The sequence below is a fragment of the Astatotilapia calliptera genome, chromosome 10 (genome assembly GCF_964374335.1).
Source record: "Astatotilapia calliptera chromosome 10, fAstCal68.1, whole genome shotgun sequence".
Lineage (NCBI taxonomy): Eukaryota > Metazoa > Chordata > Actinopteri > Cichliformes > Cichlidae > Astatotilapia > Astatotilapia calliptera.
This window is the reverse complement of record NC_137431.1, coordinates 18,576,036-18,597,466: the sequence shown is the minus strand read 5'-3', so window position 1 is coordinate 18,597,466 and position 21,431 is coordinate 18,576,036. Positions and strand designations below refer to the sequence as shown.

At 42.8% G+C, this 21,431-nt stretch overlaps 1 protein-coding gene across 1 annotated transcript in view; it reads left to right on the top strand.

Annotated features, from left to right (window-relative positions):
• The window catches only part of pds5b (PDS5 cohesin associated factor B), a 34,858-nt gene extending 14,928 nt beyond the window's left edge, over positions 1–19,930 (top strand). The window contains exons 5-35 of the mRNA XM_026181703.2: positions 406–503; positions 1,297–1,423; positions 1,799–1,879; positions 2,399–2,539; positions 3,360–3,475; positions 4,602–4,696; positions 4,870–5,015; positions 5,308–5,459; positions 9,556–9,669; positions 9,762–9,843; positions 9,932–9,980; positions 10,112–10,251; positions 12,303–12,418; positions 12,532–12,637; positions 13,115–13,275; positions 13,468–13,591; positions 14,048–14,206; positions 14,502–14,570; positions 14,748–14,884; positions 15,090–15,213; positions 15,380–15,584; positions 15,664–15,778; positions 15,917–16,049; positions 16,158–16,277; positions 16,555–16,617; positions 16,719–16,861; positions 17,215–17,287; positions 18,132–18,550; positions 18,656–18,736; positions 18,847–18,955; positions 19,065–19,930. Coding sequence (XP_026037488.1) covers positions 406–503; positions 1,297–1,423; positions 1,799–1,879; positions 2,399–2,539; positions 3,360–3,475; positions 4,602–4,696; positions 4,870–5,015; positions 5,308–5,459; positions 9,556–9,669; positions 9,762–9,843; positions 9,932–9,980; positions 10,112–10,251; positions 12,303–12,418; positions 12,532–12,637; positions 13,115–13,275; positions 13,468–13,591; positions 14,048–14,206; positions 14,502–14,570; positions 14,748–14,884; positions 15,090–15,213; positions 15,380–15,584; positions 15,664–15,778; positions 15,917–16,049; positions 16,158–16,277; positions 16,555–16,617; positions 16,719–16,861; positions 17,215–17,287; positions 18,132–18,550; positions 18,656–18,736; positions 18,847–18,955; positions 19,065–19,097 — 3,831 coding nt within the window. The 3' untranslated portion in view covers positions 19,098–19,930. The remainder of the gene's footprint in view (positions 1–405; positions 504–1,296; positions 1,424–1,798; positions 1,880–2,398; positions 2,540–3,359; positions 3,476–4,601; positions 4,697–4,869; positions 5,016–5,307; positions 5,460–9,555; positions 9,670–9,761; positions 9,844–9,931; positions 9,981–10,111; positions 10,252–12,302; positions 12,419–12,531; positions 12,638–13,114; positions 13,276–13,467; positions 13,592–14,047; positions 14,207–14,501; positions 14,571–14,747; positions 14,885–15,089; positions 15,214–15,379; positions 15,585–15,663; positions 15,779–15,916; positions 16,050–16,157; positions 16,278–16,554; positions 16,618–16,718; positions 16,862–17,214; positions 17,288–18,131; positions 18,551–18,655; positions 18,737–18,846; positions 18,956–19,064) is intronic.
• Positions 19,931–21,431: the final 1,501 nt, after the last annotated feature.

The following is a 21,431-nucleotide window of genomic DNA, read 5'->3' as shown; positions in this document are numbered from 1 at the left end:
GAGACCAGAAATGAAGGTAAACCAGTTACAGCAGATTGCTGCTCCTCCTTGAGCCTGGTTCTCTCAGGATTTTTTTTTTCCCTTCCCACTGCCAAGTGCTTGCTCAAAGGGTGCTCTTTGATTGTTGGGCTTTATCTCTGTGATACAATTTAAAGCATTTTGAGAAGACCGCTGCTGTGATTTGGTGCTAGATAAATACAATTGAATTAAAGGGGGAAGGAGCATTCAGCAGGTAGACGCATGCACACTTCACTGAGCTGCTGCTCGTTCATAAGAGCTGAATTTTGTCACCATATCAACTTTGAAGCCTATAAGTGTTTTAACCACTTGACAAGAAAACACAGCTGTGCTGCATGAATATTTTCATATATATCTTGTCGCCTCTTTTTCTTTTTTTCCCCCCAGAACATCGCATGGGTGAAATCCTACAACATTTGCTTTGAGCTTGAAGACAGCAACGAGATTTTCACCCAGCTCTACAGAACTCTCTTCCAGGTCATCAAGTGAGTCCCTATTTATAAGTCACAACCAACCACCTCGGTTTTCATGGTGTATTGCATGTGAGTCTGTGCCCAGATTTTTATTTTTTCTAATTCCTTCCTTAATTTTTTTTTTTTTTTGCCTTCCTGCAGTCCTGACAGCACTAAGCTGCTGTGATTCAAACATCTGAAAATTGTCTTTGCTGCTGCATCGTAAAAATGCACAGTAGCGGTACAGTTGTTTCTAAGTGATTGCCCTCTCGCCTCTCTTCTTTTTTCTTCTAAACCCCCACCTCTCAATTTTACTGTGCTGAACACAACCTCCAGGGCTAAATTCTGCAGTACAGAATCTGGCTCTTTGCCACTGGAAAGATTGTGGTTGTCTGTGTCAAGGTTGTGCCAACACGGTGCTTAATTCTTTTTATTTTCTTTTTACTGCATTGAAAGAATCTAAAGAAGCCTGCTTTCCATTTAAAATATTCTCAGTGATCCAGCAGGTGTTGGTGAGATGGTGTTAGTATGTGTGGAAGTGGTGTTTCCAGAGAGTGCCACATAATGAGACTGGTAATGCTTGGTACTGTTAAGGAAGACAGTCAATCAGATTTAACTTTAGCTAATAAGCTTTGCTGCCCTGCTGTAGTGCAGATCATTATGAGCAGGTTTACCCACCCTTTGTGTGAGCGGTGCATTTTCAAAGACGCATAGTGTTTTGTTTGAGAGGAAGGTTACTTTTTGAAATGAGAGGTCCTGTCAGAAAAACAAGTCACATCAGTTATACAAAGAGTCCGTCCTTAATCTTTGTGCATTGTTTCCCTAGCAATGGGCACAACCAGAAAGTGCACATGCATATGGTGGATCTGATGAGCTCCATCATCTGTGAGGGAGACACCGTATCGCAGGAGCTGCTGGACACCGTGTTGGTCAATCTAGTGCCAGCGCACAAGGTATGTCGGGTGAAGTGCAGATGCGCATCCGTTTAACTGTCTCAGTAACGCGCTCGTAGTACCGCCACAAGAGATGATCCAAGTAGAACCGGCTCAGTAAAGGAAAACCTTAAAAAATAAATTGAAATGTTCACTAGACAGAGGCCAGTATGATTTTCCATCCTCTCTAATTCAGTGAGACCCCTGCAGGTGGGAAGAGGTAAAGCAGCTTAAGCACTGGTCCACAAGAATAAGTGGACATCTGCTCCCGAACTATCCAAATGGCATTCAGACAAGAGATGATGGACTACACCCTCGTCTTTCACAGCCACATCTCTGAACATTGCTGTGATTTGCTGTTTTATTCACCAATTTGTTTTTGTTGTTGTTATCCAGAATTTGAATAAACAAGCATATGACCTGGCCAAAGCTCTGCTGAAGAGGACTGCCCAGGCTATTGAACCCTACATCACCAATGTAAGATGAAATCTTTGACACTCTTATTTATAGTGCTGTTTTAATCCTTTACTTCATTTTACACAGGAGACATAGTCATATTTAAAGCTGTTAACAGTCATAACACTCAAAAGTGATACATTCAGAGGTGTAACTGTGGCTCTGAAGTCGGTGGCGTGTAGTGTGATATGAAGAATGTGATATTAACTCTACTTAAAGCACAGCCTGCCATGCTTGAAATGTTTCTGTGCTGTAGGAGTTTCATATCTGTGCTAATGAAGCTAAGAGATATGGTGAACATTACGGCAAACTTCTAATGCCTCCTAATCCACGTGGTTTACACGTCCTTGGTTAAAATACCGAATCCCTCCCACCTTCAATAGCTGTTCTGTGATGGATCTCAGATACGTAAGATGATTTATGGTCTTGCACACACGTACTTACTCCTCTCTCCGCTAACGCAGTCCGAGTTTGAGTCGTGCGATCATGTAGGAGTTTCATCAGTAATCGTTACTCCTCCTGCTCTGTCGTCTGCATCAGTTTTTCAACCAGGTGCTGATGCTGGGAAAGACCTCAGTCAGCGATCTGTCCGAGCACGTTTTTGACCTCATCTTGGAGCTTTACAACATAGACAGCCACCTGCTGCTCTCAGTGCTGCCACAGCTGGAGTTCAAGCTCAAGGTATAGGGGAAAAAATCCACATTTATCTATTTATTTTATCTTTGTCTGTGTAGTTGTTTTGCATAATATTATGATGTTTACAAGAATTTAATATTTTTAAAGCAGTTGCATTGTGATGTTAGCAGTAGTTTTAGATTAAGCAGCAATACTTCAATAAGTATTGATATTATAACTACAGTCAAACTGCAAAAGCCTTAAGTCTTGTAGCCATTACACACAGAACTGCACATTTTCACTTTCTCTGCAGGTTTGTTGATTCATATTAGAAAGATAAAGCAGTCAGCCAGTCAGCATAATGTTGCCTCTGCAGTGTCTCATAAAGGCATCCCGCTGATGGATAACGCTCATTAACTGTTCATGGGGAGTGAGGATCACTGCTGTCTCCTCAAAATAATAGCTGTGATAAAATCTCTCTGCTTTAGACCAGAACCCCTCTCGCTCTCTTTCTCTCTCTCTCTTGCTCTCTCTCTCGCTCTCTCTCTCTTTCTGATGCTTGCTCCCCCTTTGCCGTTCTCTCACTCACGCTCGTTTCATCTTTTTATCTCTCACTCTTTCTTTCCTCTTTCCTCCCCCTATTGCACTTTTGTCTTTCTTTCATGCTCACCCCTTTCCTCTTCCTTCCTCGTCTCCCTTTGTCTTGCTTCTGATTTGCAAACAAGATTGATACCAAAGAAAGTACTGCCATTGTCTGTTATGAAAACGGTAATGTTTCCCGTGTAGTTAATGTAAATGACTTGGCACCTCGTTCCAATCGACGCAGCCGATTTTGGTGCATCATTTCTCTCCCCATCTCTTTGTCTTTCCCCGCTCGTCTCTGCAGAGTAATGATAATGATGAGAGGCTGCAGGTGGTGAAGCTGCTGGCTAAGATGTTTGGAGCCAAGGACTCTGAGTTGGCTGCGCAGAACAAACCACTCTGGCAGTGTTACCTGGGCAGGTGGGATTCAGTGTTGTGGATCTGACAAATGTCTCTATAATCGCGATTTGATTGATAACTTTGCTTTCAAAGAGACAAAAGAATCATCTTTTCTTTTTTAGCTTGCATTTAGTATCAATTGGTTGGTTCACTTTTGGATTAATACTATATTTTAAACCATATTAAAACTAAATATATTTTCTTTTTGTTGTGGTTACACTGGATTCTTCACTTTATTATTACTACATAAATGCCACACAAATCCTGTGTGATAAAACACAGCGAACTGTTTGCCATAGGCCGGAGAGATGATCAAAACAAAGACAGATGGAGAATCGGGTGTGAGCACGAGGCCGTAGATAATTAAAATAAATGAGAAAAATAGAACTGTGCTTGTCTTTAATGTACGCGTGTCATGGTGTTGCATTGAACAGTCGTACAATTGTATTATAAAATCAAGTCTTGCAAAGAACAAAGGGAAGAGTTGAGAATACTTCCTGCAGCTGATCAAGCAGTTTTCAGGTGTGGAATTGTGGATGAACTGTCCCTTTAATGGCTCATAGATAATACTATGTATTAAAGTAGAGTAGATTAGAGCACAGGATGGAAACAAACGTTAGCAGTAGACTGCTTACATGCAGCGTATCTACAGTTTCCTGCTCTTACCATGAGAAATAAAATAGAATCTACTGGGTTCTCTTATATCAGGGTGTGTGTGAGCACGTCACACACCAGAAGTGTGAGTTTTTTCACCTTAATATATCTCTTAAACCCATTGGGAGAGTCTGGTGAAGCCTGTCTGTAGACGGTTAAACAGATTACATGTTGTTGTTAATCCACAAAGAGAGTCTGGGCTGTAATTTGTATCTCATTAGTTTTACAGGGTTCGACCCTGTCAAGTGCAGCTTAGCTAGTTTATCTGGCTTAGAGTTAGACTTATTCGGCCCCAATATACCTGAATTTTACTGCGTGTCCAAAATATGTGGGAGGGTTTGGCGGGAGTCATGTGACAGAGTGTAATATAAAGTGAGCTTGTTGATGTATGTTGTGTACCCACATGAGACGCCGTCTTCTTAGAGCTATGTTCATGTACGAGCCACCTTTTAAAGTCGCCGACATTAACGTCCGTTTCTTTTATCAAAAAAAGGTTTAATGACATCCACGTGCCTATCAGATTGGAGTGTGTCAAATTCGCCAGTCACTGTCTCATGAACCACCCAGACCTGGCCAAAGACCTTACAGGTAAAAACACACGGACACTTTCGTGCTTTTGTGTGCTGAGAACTGCATGTGCGTGAAGGCCGCTCGAGTGTGTGCTCGACGTCAAATGAGAAGCAGCTGCCTGGTGCTTTCTTTGCGTTCGAGGTAGCCAGTCCTCTCACGTCCCACTCATTTGTTCCTGTTTCCTTCCCCAGAATACTTGAGGGTCAGATCACATGACCCAGAGGAGGCTATTCGCCATGATGTCATTGTCTCTATAGTAACTGCTGCCAAGAAGGATTTGTCTCTAGTCAATGATGCACTGCTCAATTATGTAAAGGAGAGGACTTTGGACAAGAGAGTAAGTCATGTTTTTTAAATCCTGGTCAATAATGATGATGATGTTGTTATTATTAGTATTATTTTATTATTGATGTATCAGATTGTTTCAGATATAGTTACACTGTTGTTGTTTGTTTTGGGTTTATTGATCTAATAGTGAGATTTATAATTTGATTATTAATATTTTTGTTGGTACACGTTTGGCTTAAATGGCAGTAAACAGTCACATCAGCCGCTGCACCTGCCCGTTGAATATTTTATTTTCTAACTAGTAGTTTCATTGAAACGTTTTCTTTTTAATTTGCCGTCAGTGGCGCGTGCGTAAGGAGGCCATGATGGGCCTTGCATCGATCTACAGGAAGTACTCGCTGCAGGGAGAAGGCGGGAGGGAGGCCTCAAAACAGATTTCCTGGATCAAAGACAAGCTGCTGCACATCTACTACCAGAACAGCATTGATGACAGGTTTGTGTGCATGTTTTTCTGTTGGCTACAGTTCAAAATGTATTCATTTAGTACCGGGGAGTTTAACTTTTTAACTTTTTGTGTGATTGCAGAGGAAAAAGCTGGTAGTGGTGCATTTCAGAGTCTTAATTTACTGTGATGAACAATTCCTGCTCTGTGCATAACTAACTGAATGTAGAAAATGAGCTCTAATAAGTTTTTTCCCAGCAGAAACATTCAAATCTGCCTTTAATATCCACCTTTCTCTGCACTGCATTTATCAGTGCGGTGTCATAGCTGTATGGAGGAAGAGAGACTGGTTCTGTCACCCTGCCGAGGCTCATAATGTAGAGCAGTCCCAAATATTTTTGTAAGCGAGTTGTGTGCGTGGGACTTTTTATTATTCTTTGAGCAGCATTCCTTTGATGGTGTGTGATTGTTTCTCCATCTCTCCACCTACACTTACTCAACATGGAAACCATCATTCTGCAAAATGTCACCAGCTGAATTAGAAGTAGATTAGATGATACGAGGCAAACTCAGATGGGTTTTTAAAGTCTAAATTGAGTAAAAGAAAAGGGAGAGGAAGAGAACGAGGCGTCGGACTCGAATCTCAGTGGACTTTCTGTGGGTGTAGGTGATCTCTGCTGCTGTGGAGTCACTCAGCTGCTGGCAGGAAAGTGCCCGATGTGGTCGGAGTGTATGCATGTGTGTTGTGTGAACAGCAGGGTAGCTTTACTTGTGTTGGTTCAGCAGTTTCCCCTTGAAAAGCTCTAAAACTTCAGCACATAAAGGCTGAAAAGGGTTTTTTGTTGTTGTCGTTGTTGTTGTGACGAGTGTTGACATTTGAGCTTATGTTTGAATTAATTAATTTACATATCAGTGAGGTGTGTGATGGTGGTGCAGCACCATGAGGGCTGAGAGACAGTGACAGAAGGCTGATCTTAAGTGGGAGTAGGTGGAAGACACCCTGGAGAGGTGGAGGTATGATGTGGAGTAAAGAGGAATGAAAGTCAATAGAAGGAAGTCAGAATACTCGTGTGTGAATGAGAGGGAGGCAGGAAGTGTGTTTAAGCGAGTGAGTTTAAATATGTGCGGTCAGTAGAGCTGGGCGATATGAGATTTTTTCATATCACGATATGTTTTTTTCATTTCAGGCGATAACGATATATATCACGATATAAGCCAAATAACTATATTTGTAAGATTTAAATGTGCCGTTGCTCACAAGTAAAATGTGAAATAATCAGCAGCTTGTTTTTATTTAAATATTTATTTCCCATAATAAGTTCAACAGGGTAGATGTACTTAAGGAACATGAGACTTTTTCAGATAAATAAAGGCAAATATTGCAAACTACACAAAAGGCAGCCGCTAAAGCGTTTAAGTTTCAAAATAGAACAAACGAAACAGACTAAATTGTCAATTCCACTTAGAAACAAAATATTAATTCTAAAAATAAATCTTAGTTTGTTTTACAGAAGAACAGACAAAACTGACTAACTTTTGTCAATATCAAATAAACTGAGAACTAAAAGGAAATTCTCAATCTCTCCTTGTTGTATAGCTGAGCTTTTCAAACAGTCTTAACAGTTACTTTAGTCTGACAAAAGCCGAATGACGAATTAGCGCTTCCAGTCAGAGACCGAGGCTACGTCCACACGTACACGGGTATTTTTGAAAACGGAGATTTTCCGCTTTCGTTTTAAAAAATAATCCCGTCCACACATAAAGGCAGAAATGAAGGAAAACGCTGCTATGAACATGCCAAAGCAGCAGGTGGCGCTAGATTCCTAACCGTGCCGAAATGTTGGCCAATCAGAAGTCTAGAAGCCTCGGTGGGAAAAAGTAAACAAAGCTGGGGCATAGAAGCAGAACCGAGTCGTGTGTGTGGAGGGACAGTAACTGTGTGTATATGTAAGCATTTAAACACTGCAGAGAGTAGAATTAACAGTATTGTAGAAATTCATTTCACCGAAACAATAACGTGGCGCACAGTGTGACGCATGCACCAGTTTATTGTATTTCCAGACTTGCTTTCACAGTGCACGCTACTCTGTTTTTTGTCAGACTTGAAATAGCCGAAATACCTTCAAACTACGGAACCTCTATGGCTCTTCCGTTTGACAATCTCTCCGGCATTGGAACCATCATCTGTTTTCTCTTCGGTCACACTCGGTTGATTTTTCTAGTCAGCACACTCATTTCCTCCATTACGCGCTGGCTCCATTACCCGCTGGCTGCTTCCCAAACAAACACACGTGCGGCTTGGCACTTGTGCTGTACGTAACAAGTCATGCGACGTGACGCTGCGGCTGTGATTGGTTCGGCTCTGCGCTACTTAATTTGGATTGGCTGACTTTTTTTTTTTTTTTTTTTTTTTAAGAGGACAAGAGCGGCGAGGTCTATCGCGATAGCTTAATTTCTCTATCGAGTAAAAGTTATATCGCGATACATATCGTTATCGTTCTATCGCCCAGCTCTAGCGGTCAGCCATCCAAAGCAGCAGGTGGTGCACGAGAGAGGTGAAGAAGACGGTCCAGGCTAGGCATGGGTATTGATAAGATTTTCACGATTCCGATTCCATTTTCGATTCTGTTTAACGATTAAATTCTTTATCGATTCTTTTTAAAAAGGAGAACACTGAGGTTGATTAGCTTAGAACTTTGTTTTATATCGTCTCTTTGAACAAGATAGAGATTTAGGAGTAACATGGCCTTACAAACCCAGCAGTGAGATCTTAAGAGATCCACAGCCTACGGCTCTTCAATGGGGTGTCACAGGGTCCCCAGGAAAAAAAATTGTAAATGTAAAATAATAAAATAAATATTCTTCTGTAGCAATAACAAAGTATAACATAAATTATTCTGTAGCAATTACACAAGAATATCCAGTAATGTCCCTGCCTACAATTAAACACATTCACATACCGAATGTCGGGGCATCTGCTGTGGCAAATGGGTGCAAGCCTTTGACCACAAACTTGGTCACTGCTCGGTGACATTCGTCTATCCTGGCCTGAAAGGAGACGCTACCGGTAGACTGCAGCGAGAACTGCCAGCATCTGAGCCAGACTCTGTCTGTCTCTCTCATCATGGTCACCTAAATGCACAGTAATAGCAGGTTTTGTAATGAGGCAGATCGCGCTAACATAATATGCACTGTTAGTTGATTATTTACCTGCCGTATTAAGGGGAGAGGACGTGCAAACGTTAACGCTGCTGCTGGGTTGAGATTCACGAGTCCGGAGTGGAATTAAAAACACGACATTCATTTAAGGTCATTGCGTGTTTTGTGAGCAAATGCTTTTGCATATTCGTAGTGTTTCCTCCCTTAAATGAAATATCTACTTTGCAAGTATTGCAAGTTGCCCCATTGTCATCCGTTCTCGTAAAGTATAACCAAACTTTTGAGCGTTTGAGCCGCGTAGGCGCCGTGTTTCCTGCCAGGTAAATGACGCTCCGCAACGTGGTGACGTCATTCGGGGCGACTGGAATCAATAAGTGAATCGTTTGCAAAAATGGCAAACAATTCCAAGGAGTTGAAACAGTGGGAACCGGTTCTCAACAAGAACCGGTTTTCGATACCCATCCCTAGTCCAGGCAGGGTGGAGTGGGTGGAGATTCAGAGGTGATTTGTTACAGAAGGATAGAAGCAAGAGTGAAAGAGAGTATTTAGAGGATCAGTCGATGTGCTGATGGCAGTTTGGGTCTGAGCTCTGAATGCAGGCCCTTCGAGAGCCGAGGTGCCCTGACGTTAAAGGCGCAGTCCCGTCTAGACTTGAATTTAGACCCAGGAGCTGCCAGCAGGGTTTTGTTGAGGGTTTCTGGCTGCCCACAGGCTAATGGGCTAATTTAAATAAGTAATGAAGTAATGTCTGCAGTAAAGTAAAGCTCCCAGGAGCCATTAGTAAGAGTACTAAATCAAATCAGTAACCTGTGTAGAGATGCTCAGTGATGTCATATCGCTCTTCTGGTTTTAGTTAAAGGTTCAGCTGCTGCTTTCTGTACCGGCTAGGATCTATTAACTATTACTAACCACTCGCACCCAAACATTTTTATTATTTTATTATTATTAATTTAATTTTCTCCATAAAATGTGCCCTCTGTACGTACAGGTTGCTGGTGGAGCGGGTTTTTGCCCAGTACATGGTTCCTCACAACCTGGAAACCACTGAAAGAATGAAGTGTCTGTACTACCTGTATGCCACCCTGGACACAAATGCTGTTAAGTAAGTCAGTTTTTAATTGTTATGCAACAACATGTGTATTAAAGGAGGCCTGGCAAACACATCATTGTGTCCCTTGCTTCTTTCACCTGCAGAGCTTTGAATGAGATGTGGAAGTGCCAGAATCTGTTGAGACACCATGTCAAAGACCTGCTGGACCTGATCAAAAAACCCAAGGTAACTAACGCACACCACAGACTGTAATAACTGCACTATACTTGTCTCTAAAAGGTTTTTCTGTAACTGTGTGTTTGTTTGTTTTCAGTCTGAAGCATCCAACAAGGCTGTGTTTGCCAAAGTCATGGTGATCACAAGTAAGGCATCTCTCTGAATTCAGCACGTCCTTTCAAACAGGAAAAATGAACAAAAGTGATCGCAGGGTGACCTTCTCACCCTGATTTCACATCGATTTCACTGTGACATGCTGAAATTTCTCTGTGAACAGGGAACCTGCCAGACCCTGGCAAGGCTCAGGACTTTGTGAAGAAGCTGGCTCAGGTCTTGGATGATGATGAGCGAATCAGAGATCAGTTAGAAACCTTGGTCAGCCCCGCGTGCTCTTGCAAGCAAGCTGAAGTCTGTGTGGTGAGTGTTGAGTTCCTTTGAGATAACGATGTGGTTTCCTTTAAGCGAAATACTTTCATCCCTCCACTAGCTTTGTGTTATTTGACCCGATTCTTCATATAGGTACTGTAGTCGTAAATGTACTTATTTGTTCATAGAGTTCACATCTTCCAATTTTTGTGCATAAGACAACACTTTTATACACATGTCAGTATTTTGAGTCCAAAGTGTCCTTGTCTTTATTATATCTAATCTGTAATAACCTTTAAATGAGCAGTAACTCGACTTGAGTACATTCCAAAGGTGGTTTTAAAATGTTTAAGCTTGGTTTTATGACAGTTTTAGTGACCGATCGTTGTCACGGTGGGGAAATGTATTGAAACAATCCACCCACGCTGTAAGGAGGATGTTATTAGGGCTGCCCGCCATAATTTCTGTCTCTCTGTCTGATGTCTCGCCGAACACAGAAGACAGACTGAGACGTGTGACTGTAGCGGTCTTGAGCAGTAATTCTCCCGGCTTTCTGAAGATCCTTCAAAGTTTTTCTTTGGACGTCGGCTGCTCTTTCACTCATTTTTAATCCATTTATGGTACCTAATCATATACAGAGGATTTCTTTTTGTTTGTAAAACATTGACCTGTGAATCACTCAAGCACAAAAAGGCACCTGTGCGCCAGCGTTGTGTCTGCGCAAACAACTTAGCAAAGACACAATTTTACATTGCGTCCTCAGACACTTTGTTAGTAGCAGCCTGATGCATAAACAAACGTTTTCCTGGTTCGTTAGTTGAATCTGCGAACGTTGCCAAAGGTAACAGTCTTGGCAACGTGGTATTTTTGCAACATGACGGTCATTCGAAAAGAGCTACTGGCCAAAAACTCGTATCTCAGCATGATGTGCAGCGTGTCCTTTAAAATTTGAGGAAACTAGACAAGTCGAGTCCAAAAAAAAAGTGGCAGACCTAAAGATCCATCTTAAGAATTAGGGGAGGAAAATATATCAAAGCCCTGACAGAGGACCTCAGAAATGCCTAGAGACCTTCAGTTGATCCATCTGCTACTCACTGAAGCCTCATCAGAAATGGTCTCAGTGGAAGAGCCATTCTTAAAGGAAACAGAAAAGGCTCAGGTATGCCAAGTTATACAGGACCTGGACTGAGAATCAATAGCACAAATGCAGAAAAGTACCACCAGATTTTGATCCAGCATGGAGAGCATCTGATTGGCAGCAGCTTCAGGATGACAATGATCACAAACACACTGCCAGTGCACTAAAAGCATAGCTGGATAGAAAAGCACACAATGAAACACTATCTGTCAAGGATTGACCTTCCAAGAGCCCTGACCTCAATAGCATTGAAGCAGTGTGCTTTCATGTTGACCGAGAACAGAACGAAAGGCAGCCATGTCCTTCAAGACGTCTGGAGAAGTATTCCTGAAGATTAACTAAAGAAATTACAGGAAAAATCAGCTAAGAGAGTTGGTGGTCATACCAAATATTGACTTTCAAGCCTGTTAGAACTGCACAGACTCTGTTTTTGCTTTATACACTGTATTTACGTTTGTTTGCACATAAATCACTGTGCTTCTTTCCCATTTTTCTTGGAAAATGGAAAGAAATGAGGGGAAGCATGAGACACTTGCACAATAGAGTATTTCACTAGAAAGTATTTTTGGTATTTTTTCTTGTTGCTTAATCCTGCGGCAGATTTGCTAAGTTGGCAACAATTAAGTGAACCAAATGATGATGCTCACTGCTGTGAGTATATGAGATGTTGGGCGTTCATGCTGCTGTGTTTGTATTTCCACATTTTAAAAAAGAAAAAAAGCAGCATTAGATTTTAGTCCAGCTGTGAAATATCACTCCAGGTGGCTTTGGTTTGGAAATACTGAAAAGGCACAGAGAATATTACGGCCATAAAACCCTGAGCTGGTGCTGTAAGCGTTGCCACAAAGTGCCTGCTCATAGGGGGTCATCTGATTGGTGGAGTTTTCTCTCTGTTAGGGTCTTCGTATTGTTGTGGTTTGGTGCTACATAAATAAATTGAAGTTCTTAATTGTCGTCCTTTCAGAGAGACATCACTAAAAAACTTGGCAGCCCCAAACAACCCAGCAATCCATTCCTGGAAATGGTGAAGTTCCTGTTGGAGAGGATTGCTCCTGTGCACATCGACACAGAGTCCATCAGGTACTGTGCGTCAGGATGTAAATTTTAGCTCATCCAATAAATAAAAAGAATGCAAACAACAGCCATATCCGAGTCTAGCGTGCAGAAATTTAACCTCTACCATCATCTCTCAGTGCTCTGATAAAACAGGTAAACAAATCTATAGATGGAACAGCTGATGACGAAGAGGAAGGTGTTCCCACTGAAGAGGCCATCAGAGCAGGGCTGGAACTGCTGAAGGTAAAGATCGGTAATAAACACGAACGCCTGTGGTGTTTATCTGCAGATTGACACGATGGATACTCTGTTGTAAGCCTTTTCATTATCGTGCGTGAGTGCACCATTTAACAAAAATAGAATACCTGCAAGAATTAATCTAAATTATAGGCTCTGCAGTCGCTCAGTAACTTCTGCTGCTGTCGTGTCAATTGCTACCTGCAGTCTAGCAATCAGTGATATATAAATTGTTGTTGGTTGAAATTGTGGAGTGACGGGGGAAAAAAGAAGCACTCGGTGATGGATGATGTCTCCTGCAGTCCTGCCTTTTTATAGTGACACAAACACAACAGATAATTAATGAGTAAAACACACACACATCCTTTCGACCCTTTACGGTTTGCTTAAAATATCAATCACGCTTGTTTCTTTTCTTTCTAAGGTGAAAAGGTGTTGATTGTACTCTGCGCAGCTGTTTGACTCACCTTTCATCACTCGCAGGTGCTGTCATTCACACATCCAGTGTCATTCCACTCTGCAGAGACGTTTGAGTCTCTGCTGGGCTGTTTGAAAATGGATGACGAGAAGGTGGCAGAGGCAGCGCTGCAGATCTTCAAGAATACAGGCAGCAAGATGGAGGAGAGTTTTCCTCACATCAAATCGTGAGTTTGATGAGCTAAATTTGGCTGATTTGTTTGCCTTGTAGCGCTGTGTAATGTGCAGTGACACTCCTGGAATGCAGGGATGCATTATTTATACGCTTACTTAGGACACGCTGCTCTGTGCATGACTTGTGACCCAACTTTCTGCTGTGTTTTTGTTGTTCGTGGTGTTCTCCCGTCTGCTCCCCCAAGTGTTCTACTGCCGGTACTACAGGCCAAAGCCAAGAGAGGCCCTCCCCGCCAGGCTAAATATGCCATCCACTGCATCAACGCCATGTTCAGCAACAGAGACACACACTTTGCCCAAATCTTTGAGGTCAGTCACTTTGGTGCCAGGTTTTTATCTATGTGGTCAATGAGAGAGGATATCCCTATCCCTGGCTTAAATCCTGTTTGTGACGGGCAGCCAATCAAAATGAAATTCGATTTAAAAGGAAGGCGAAAAGACCTAAAACATGTTGTTTTAGACGGTGAGTGAACTCTGGGCCAGTATTGGGTGACTGCTGATTATCTGGAACTTTCAAAGCAACTGAATCTAAGAGGGGAAACCAATGTGGTTTGGAGTGCTTTACCCTTTAATTGTGTTATTTCAGCCGATTTTCCTGTTTTTTGTGTTACAAAGAGAATCCGTCTGCATTCATGGATGTGCTCAGAATATTTACCCCAATGTGACGTCTGCATTAACTTTACATCAAATCCATCCTGAGATTTTTTAATTTATTTTTTTTATGTGCTCCTAAAACTGTGTCAGTGACATGTTGTGTTTCTTCAGCCTCTTCATAAAAGTCTGGACACTGCTAACCTGGAGCAGCTCATCACTCCTTTGACCACCCTGGGTCACCTGGCCCAGCTGGCCCCAGAACAGTTTGCCGCACCTCTCAAATCTCTAGTCGCCAACTTCATTGTGAAGGATCTGCTCATGAACGACAGGGTATACACACGCATCCACGTATACCTCTTACTGTTCTGCAGTGTTTAAGCACGCCTCTTCTCTTTAGCCTTTTGAGCCTAAGATTAGTGCTTCTCCTTTACTATTATTATTTGTAACTTTTTTATTACTTTTCATTTTGATGTAATTAGTCTTGTTTTACTCATTTAATTATTATAAGTGGGGGGTTTTCTTCTGATTGCACTTTGGCTTAAATGTGCTGTATAAATATTCCCAGCTGTGTTGACCTAAAGTCTCAGTTTATGTGAATTATTCAAATTGTTTGTGTTATTTGTAGATCCCAGGAAAGAAAACAACCAAACTTTGGGTTCCCGATGATGAAGTGTCCCCAGAGACCATGGCCAAGGTCAGCAGTGAACGTTTGTGTGTCTCTTCAAAAGCTCCGTCTGGCTGCTGTTTTTGTTTTTTAAGTAGTTGAATCTGAAGATTACTCTGAGCCAGAATTCTCCTAATTACTTTGTCACACTCTTGATGTATTAATGCAAAACACTTAATCTTTCACTCTTTCATCTTCCTCATTCAGATCCAGGGCATCAAGCTGATGGTGAGGTGGTTACTAGGCGTGAAGAACAACCAGAGCAAATCGGGCAACTCCACCCTGAGGATGCTGACTGCTATCTTACACAGCGATGGAGACCTAACAGAACAGGGCAAGATGGGGTAATTAAAATAAATAAACTCTGCTTCTCAGACAAACCTAGTCAGGCCCTTGAGCAGCTCAAAGAAAGCTTTGTCCTCAGATTAAGGTCGTGCAATTTTCAGTGAAGCGCTCACTTTTAATGGGTGCTCTGGACCTTTGAGGGTTTTGATGGTAAGAACGTTTGTAGATAAATGAATAAATCTGCTTCCTCTTGTTTCTCTCTAGCAAACCGGACATGTCGAGGCTGCGGCTGGCGGCGGCGTGCGCCCTGCTGAAGCTGGCACAGGAGCCCTGCTACCACGAAATCATCACGTTGGAGCAATATCAGTTGTGCGCGCTCGTCATTAATGTAAGAACTGCCATATTTAATTTGCCGGCTCTGCGTTTTCAGTTAAAGTCCTTTTCTGTGCAGCTCATCTTTATTCCACCTCTGCCTCTTCTCCCTGATATTGTCCCATTTCATCCTCCTCATCATCGCGTTTCCTGTTCTCCGTGTCCTCGTCTTTGCGCTATAGGATGAGTGCTACCAGGTGCGACAGTGTTTTGCCCAGAAGCTTCACCGGGGCCTGTGCCGTCTGCGGCTACCGCTGGAATACATGGCAGTGTTCGCTCTGTGCGCCAAGGACCCCGTTAAGGAGAGGCGGGCTCACGCTCGCCAGTGCCTGGTGAAAAACGTCAACATACGCCGCGAGTACCTCAAACAGCACGCTGCCCTCAGCGGTAAAGAAACCAAACGATATCTGATGATTTCGGATGACATTTGAGGGTGGTGTCATATTCACTGTGTGTGTACCCACAGACAAGCTGTTCTCTCTGCTGCCGGAGTATGTGGTGCCCTACACCATCCACCTTCTGGCACACGACCCGGACTATGTCAAAGTACAAGACATCGAGCAGCTAAAGGAAATTAAAGAGTAAGCGGTGTATGATCTCTTAAATGGGTTTTTAATATTCCAACCTGGCGTTTGTGGTTTCAGTCACGTTTTAGTCTGTTTTTATGATGGTTAATCATGACTTGTACCTTTTAATGTCAAACTTGCTGTCCTGGATAGGGCTCTGTGGTTTGTCCTCGAGATTATAATGGCCAAGAATGAGAACAACAGCCACGCCTTCATAAGAAAAATGGTGGAAAACATCAAGCAGACGAAAGACGCCCAGGCTGCCACCGATCCCAAAACGAATGAGGTGCTCATTTAACGTGCAGCTAATATGGACAGTAGATATCCAGCCAGTGTTTCAGCCGCCGTCATCAGTGCTGCCCTGACGTGCGTTTGTTGTTTCTTCCTTGTGCAGAAACTCTACACAGTGTGTGACGTTGCCATGCACATTATCATGTCGAAGAGCACCACCTACAGCCTGGAGTCTCCAAAGGACCCCGTGCTGCCATCACGCTTCTTTACCAAACCAGACAAGGTCGGTCTCTGCGCTCTGAAGAGTTTAAAGCATCCAAAACATTTTTCACTTTGTTAAAATGAGTAAACGACAGCATTGCTAGTGTTAGCAGATCCTTCCGAAGAGTTATGAGAAAGTAGCTGCCTTAAGTTTTGTATAAACGTGTCCTTGTTTGAAGAGAAATTATCAAAAAAGGGGGAAAAAACAAAAAAGCAGGCATGTTTTGTCTAATGAGATCGTCTGCTTGTGTTTCTGCTTTGTTTTAATTGCTGCTGTTCTCTCTGCTTCTCTCTTTCAGAACTTCAGCAACACAAAAAATTATCTCCCAGCAGAGATGAAGGCATTCTTCACACCAGGAAAGGTAAGCTCGAGCTTTTTAAATGATAATGTGGGCTCACTAGTTTTGTTGATCACACATCCAGCTCACTGCTCCACTCTGACCGCCTCTCCTTCCTATTTAAGCCCAAGTCTGCTAACGTTTTGGGGGCGGTAAACAAGCCCTTGTCATCAGCGGGCAAACAACTCCAGAGTAAAGCTTCTCGTATGGAGACCACCAGTAACGACTCCTCGTCCAACCCGGGCTCTCCGCAGCGCAGCAAAAGCAGGTAGGAGATATAACGGCAAGACTCCCACACTCAGAAAACGTAACGTATCAGCAATATTTTGGTCTGATAAAAGACTCGGATTAGCTCCAGGCACTCCGTGTTTGCACGTAGGATGTTTCCATACGTAGCTGCTCTGCCGTAGGCTTTTTCCTGTTAAAGGAGAGTTTTTCCTTCCCACTGTTGCCAAGCACTTGCTCATAGGGGTTTGTCTAACTGTTGGGGTTTCATTCTAATATTGTAGGGTCTATGGATCATTTTCAAATGTTGAAAATTCAGGAGACTGTGTCACTTGTTGCACCCTGTTTTGTTTGTAACTAAAATAGTAACAAGTAATGATTGATGGTATTTTTCAGGCATGACAGCACAGAGATGGATCACAGTGAAAACGAGGACATCAGCCTAAAGAGAGCAGACAGTGTCGACAAGGTAAATCTCCTTTAGGCGCTGTGAGACTGATTGGAAGATAAACGTCGATGTGGCGATCACGTCTTTATTTCTGATGAGATCTTAACAGGATGTATTGTTTAATAATATGTGTTGAAAAAGTGTATTGGAGTAGTTATTGTTACAACCTTGATTGAAATTGATATGACTGTAATCTAAAAGCAAAGAGGCTGTGCAGACTTACTCTATTGTAAGTTATTCTTTCTAGTGTGGGGTGGTTTTTGTTTGTTTTTAAAGTAAAACAAAAGCAAATAAGCAAAACCGTGATAAAAGATTATACTGAAGCTGATGGAAAGTAGTGAAGGGAGCGTTGCCGTGATTCGGCAGAGTGCTGCCTGTCGTAAATCCCCGTGTCTCTGCTTTATGATACGACTGTGCAAACACCAGCTGGATTGAAGTCGAGACTAGATTAACGTGTACAAATTGTGTAAACCATCATTATTGCTTTGCATGCATGATTTCATCTGACTCAGAAATCCTTCCTTTCAAAACAAACAACAGAAAAAAGTAATGGTATCTTTTTATGCAAAAATATGAATTTCACATGAGTTTCTCACTGAGTTTGTGGGTTTTAGAAGGGTTAACCTCAGGAATCGAGACGACTTATGTAATTTTTCAGCCTTCGGTAAGGTCACAGAAGGGCTCTGTGTGTTATTGCTTACAGATCAATTCACCAGTCACGTGTGAGAAACCACTCCAAAGATCTCAAATCTCTATCTCTCATCACCATTTTTCTTCTTCCTTTTCTTTGTGCTGCTGTAAAAACTGAATTTCAGTCTTTTTTACTGTGAAACAAAGAAATGGTGAACACTGAGTTTGTGTGCAGGATATCGAAAAGCCCCGGGGTCGCAAACGGGGCGTAACCTCCGGCGATGACCAGGAGAGCAAGCCGAAGCGTGGACGTAAGAAGGCAACTGCCAACACCACCGCAGCGGCTGACTCCGAGGACCCGTGGGACGAAGACAACCGGCCGGAGGACGAACAGAACAGTCCGCCCAAGAAAGGCCGCAGGGGCCGGCCTCCGAAGTCTGCTACGCCCAGTCAGGACACGCCTGCCAAAGGGAGGAGGGGGCGGAAGAAGGCAGCTCCTCCACCCGAGGAGGATGAGGAGGAAGAGGAGGAGGACGAGGAGAGGGGTGAGGAGGAAGTAGAGGATGAAGACGAGGACGACGACAGGAGCAGTGAAAACATGGAGGTGAAGACCAGGGGAGGAAGGCAAGCCAGGGCGCCACGACGATCACAGGGGTACGAAAACAGCCGGCGCACGCAGAAACACGAGATGTGCTTCAAAGTTCTGTCAGCGAGCTTCGTTTTTGATGGAAGTCGTTTTGTTTTGTCTTCCTTTAACAGATCTGACTCTGCAGAGTCCACGCCGCAGAAAAGGAGAGGACGTCCGCCTAAATCGGCTCAGCCGGCGGCCAAGAAGCCAACGTAAGATTCACTTTTGCAAAAATGCACATCAGCGACTGCGACTGCTCCTCCAAGGGCACAAAATGTAATATGTGCACGCTAAGCTGTTCCTGTTCTGTCCGCGGATACAGGCGCGGGGGCCGATGGAAGGCAGCTGCCACTAAGGATGAGTCTGAGGAAGAAGATGAAGAGGAGGAGGAGGAAGAAGTGGAGGAAGAGGAGGATGAGCCAACACCGAAGGTGTCAAGTGTTGTCACATCCATTTTAGTGTCTTTTAAAACAACTCAAGTATTTTAAAGGAGTTTATATGCTTGGTTATTTGTTCAGTTTTCATCCTTTTTCATTTCAGGGTCGCAAGAAGGCAGCTGGGCGAAGAAGATGAGCTAAAAAAACTTTAAAACAAAAACAGAGGACAAAAGAAGACGGCACGTCTCCTCGAGAGTCACGGAGGAATGACGCAAGAACGAAACAAAATAAATGGACATTGAACTTTTTAAAACTTTTCATAAGCCGACGCTCCTACTGTTACACCGACTTTACACACTTGCATATTCCACGTGCACACTACATCAATACATCCGCATCGTCAGCTGTGGGTTGTTGCTTTGTGCTGCATTGTGATGACGTTAAGCCACATTAAGTAGAAATGATTTTAACGAGGAAAAACAAAGGAAAAAAAATAGATCGCTCTTGTAAATAGTCTCTTATGTCTGTTTCATGTTCTGTTGTTGTGTTTGACGCTGACTGGGCGGATGCTGTAAAGCCTTTGCCCACTCATGTTATTAAAAGTGCTCCCAAAAAGCGGCGTTGCTTATCAAACCTCCCTCCGTGTCAACTTTTAAAAACTGAAAGAGATTAACCATTACCTTTTTTTTTTTTTTTTTAATGTAATGTTAATTGTGTGAATTTACTTTTAAACAAAGAAATAAAACGTGCTCTTTTGTTTACAGCTCTGTATATTAAAAACTTTTTTTAAAACCATATATTGAAAAAGAAAGTGTCAGAACTGTCCGACTGTAGAGTTGCTTCTGGAAACGATTGTAGTGTGCGTCTCATTTTTAGGTTTGTACTTGCTGATAGAAGGAAGTCATGAGCAGCTGTGTTGCTAGTTTCTTAGTTTTGTTTTGGTTTTTTTGTCACTGCTGATTAACTTGGCTTCACATCCACCCAGTCAGACCCTCCATTGTATCAATATAATTCTCTATAAAAACCTGACATGTTCATTTTCTCTTTCTTTTACTTTGATGTGGTTTGTGCTTTATCGGTATGATTAGCTCTGATGCCAGAGGCTGTCGTGAATAGAGATATTTTAGCTATTAAGAATGTTTGAAAAGGGTGAGCCGTTTTTTTAAAGGGCTTGTATAATATCCAGTTGTAATCAAAACAGTTATGTGAACACATTTAATGTCAGTAGACTTCAAAACAACTGCACTGTTTAACCAGAACTTTAAAACCGTTGGTGAAGAATGACTGCATGACACTACAAGACAGCCCCAAAGGTACTGGGTTGGAGCTTTTATGGGGGGGGGCGCTCCTCGGTGTTAGCCAGGTGGTTGTAAATGAAATTGACAGCAGGTGAAAACCCTCAAAAGAAAATGGTTTTTACAGGTGGTTCAACAGATCACTGCTTTCTCTGGATCCTTCTTGACTGATTTTTCTCCAGTCTTGCTTTTTTGTTAGTGTCCTTGTTATGAGTACCTGCTGCACATTCAGGGTGCACAGGTAGTCCAGATCCTTCAGGATCACACATCCATATGTTATGCCTCCCAGCACAGTGTGGAGGAGATACTAGAAGATGAGCGCTTACACAAGGAGAACTGGACAGAGCCGGAGAAAGTCTCATAAACTCTATATCATGAGCTCCAGCAGGTTAGTCGTGCATATATCTGAGCACGCTGTCACAAACACACTCAGTCAGAGGGCCTCGCATGTTTTAGTCGGACCTCTCCTCAAAGCTCAGCTAGCATTCGCTCGAAGACACCAGAACTGGACCCGTCCCCTTCAGAGGAGAGCAGGCTCACACTGAGCACATGAAACGTTTCACCCCCTGAAACATTATCCAGGATGTCTGCACTGGGGAGGATGAGGGATTTCCTGGGAGGGTCACACAGACTGCTGTGACTGTTCATAGGCGCTGGGATGATGTCCTCAGACCCAGCGTCAGACCTTCTGCTGGTGAAAGACACTGTCCAGCCCATGTTGCCAGAGTTTACTCAATTCCTGGATGATGTAGACAGTGAAGCCACTGACTGACACACGTTTCCCAGACTTGAATCCAATTAAGAACCTCTGGGATGTTATGAATCAGTGACTGACGTCACCAAATAAGGCTCACTGGTGCTGGCATCCAGGTCTGGAGGGGAGGGGGGGGTCCCCCGGGACACCATCTGCTGTCTCATCAGAATCAGGGTTTGCAATGCAGCCACATACACAACTGAGCCACAGTATAATGCAAGCTGAATGAGCAATTTCAGCTAGTAATTCTGATTTTTGTAGATTATGAATCCAGCCCTCAAAGGGTTGATGATTTTGTTTATTGAGATTTGATGTTTGTATAAAATCTTCTCTTCATTTCTTTGAGCACAGTAATCTAATGCATCTTACAGTAAACACCTTGTGAGGTGATGCTTTAAAACAAAACTGTGTAGTTTATGTATTAACGCCTTGCACACTCAGACATGTGCAGGTAGGGTCTGCTAAGGATTTGTAACACGGC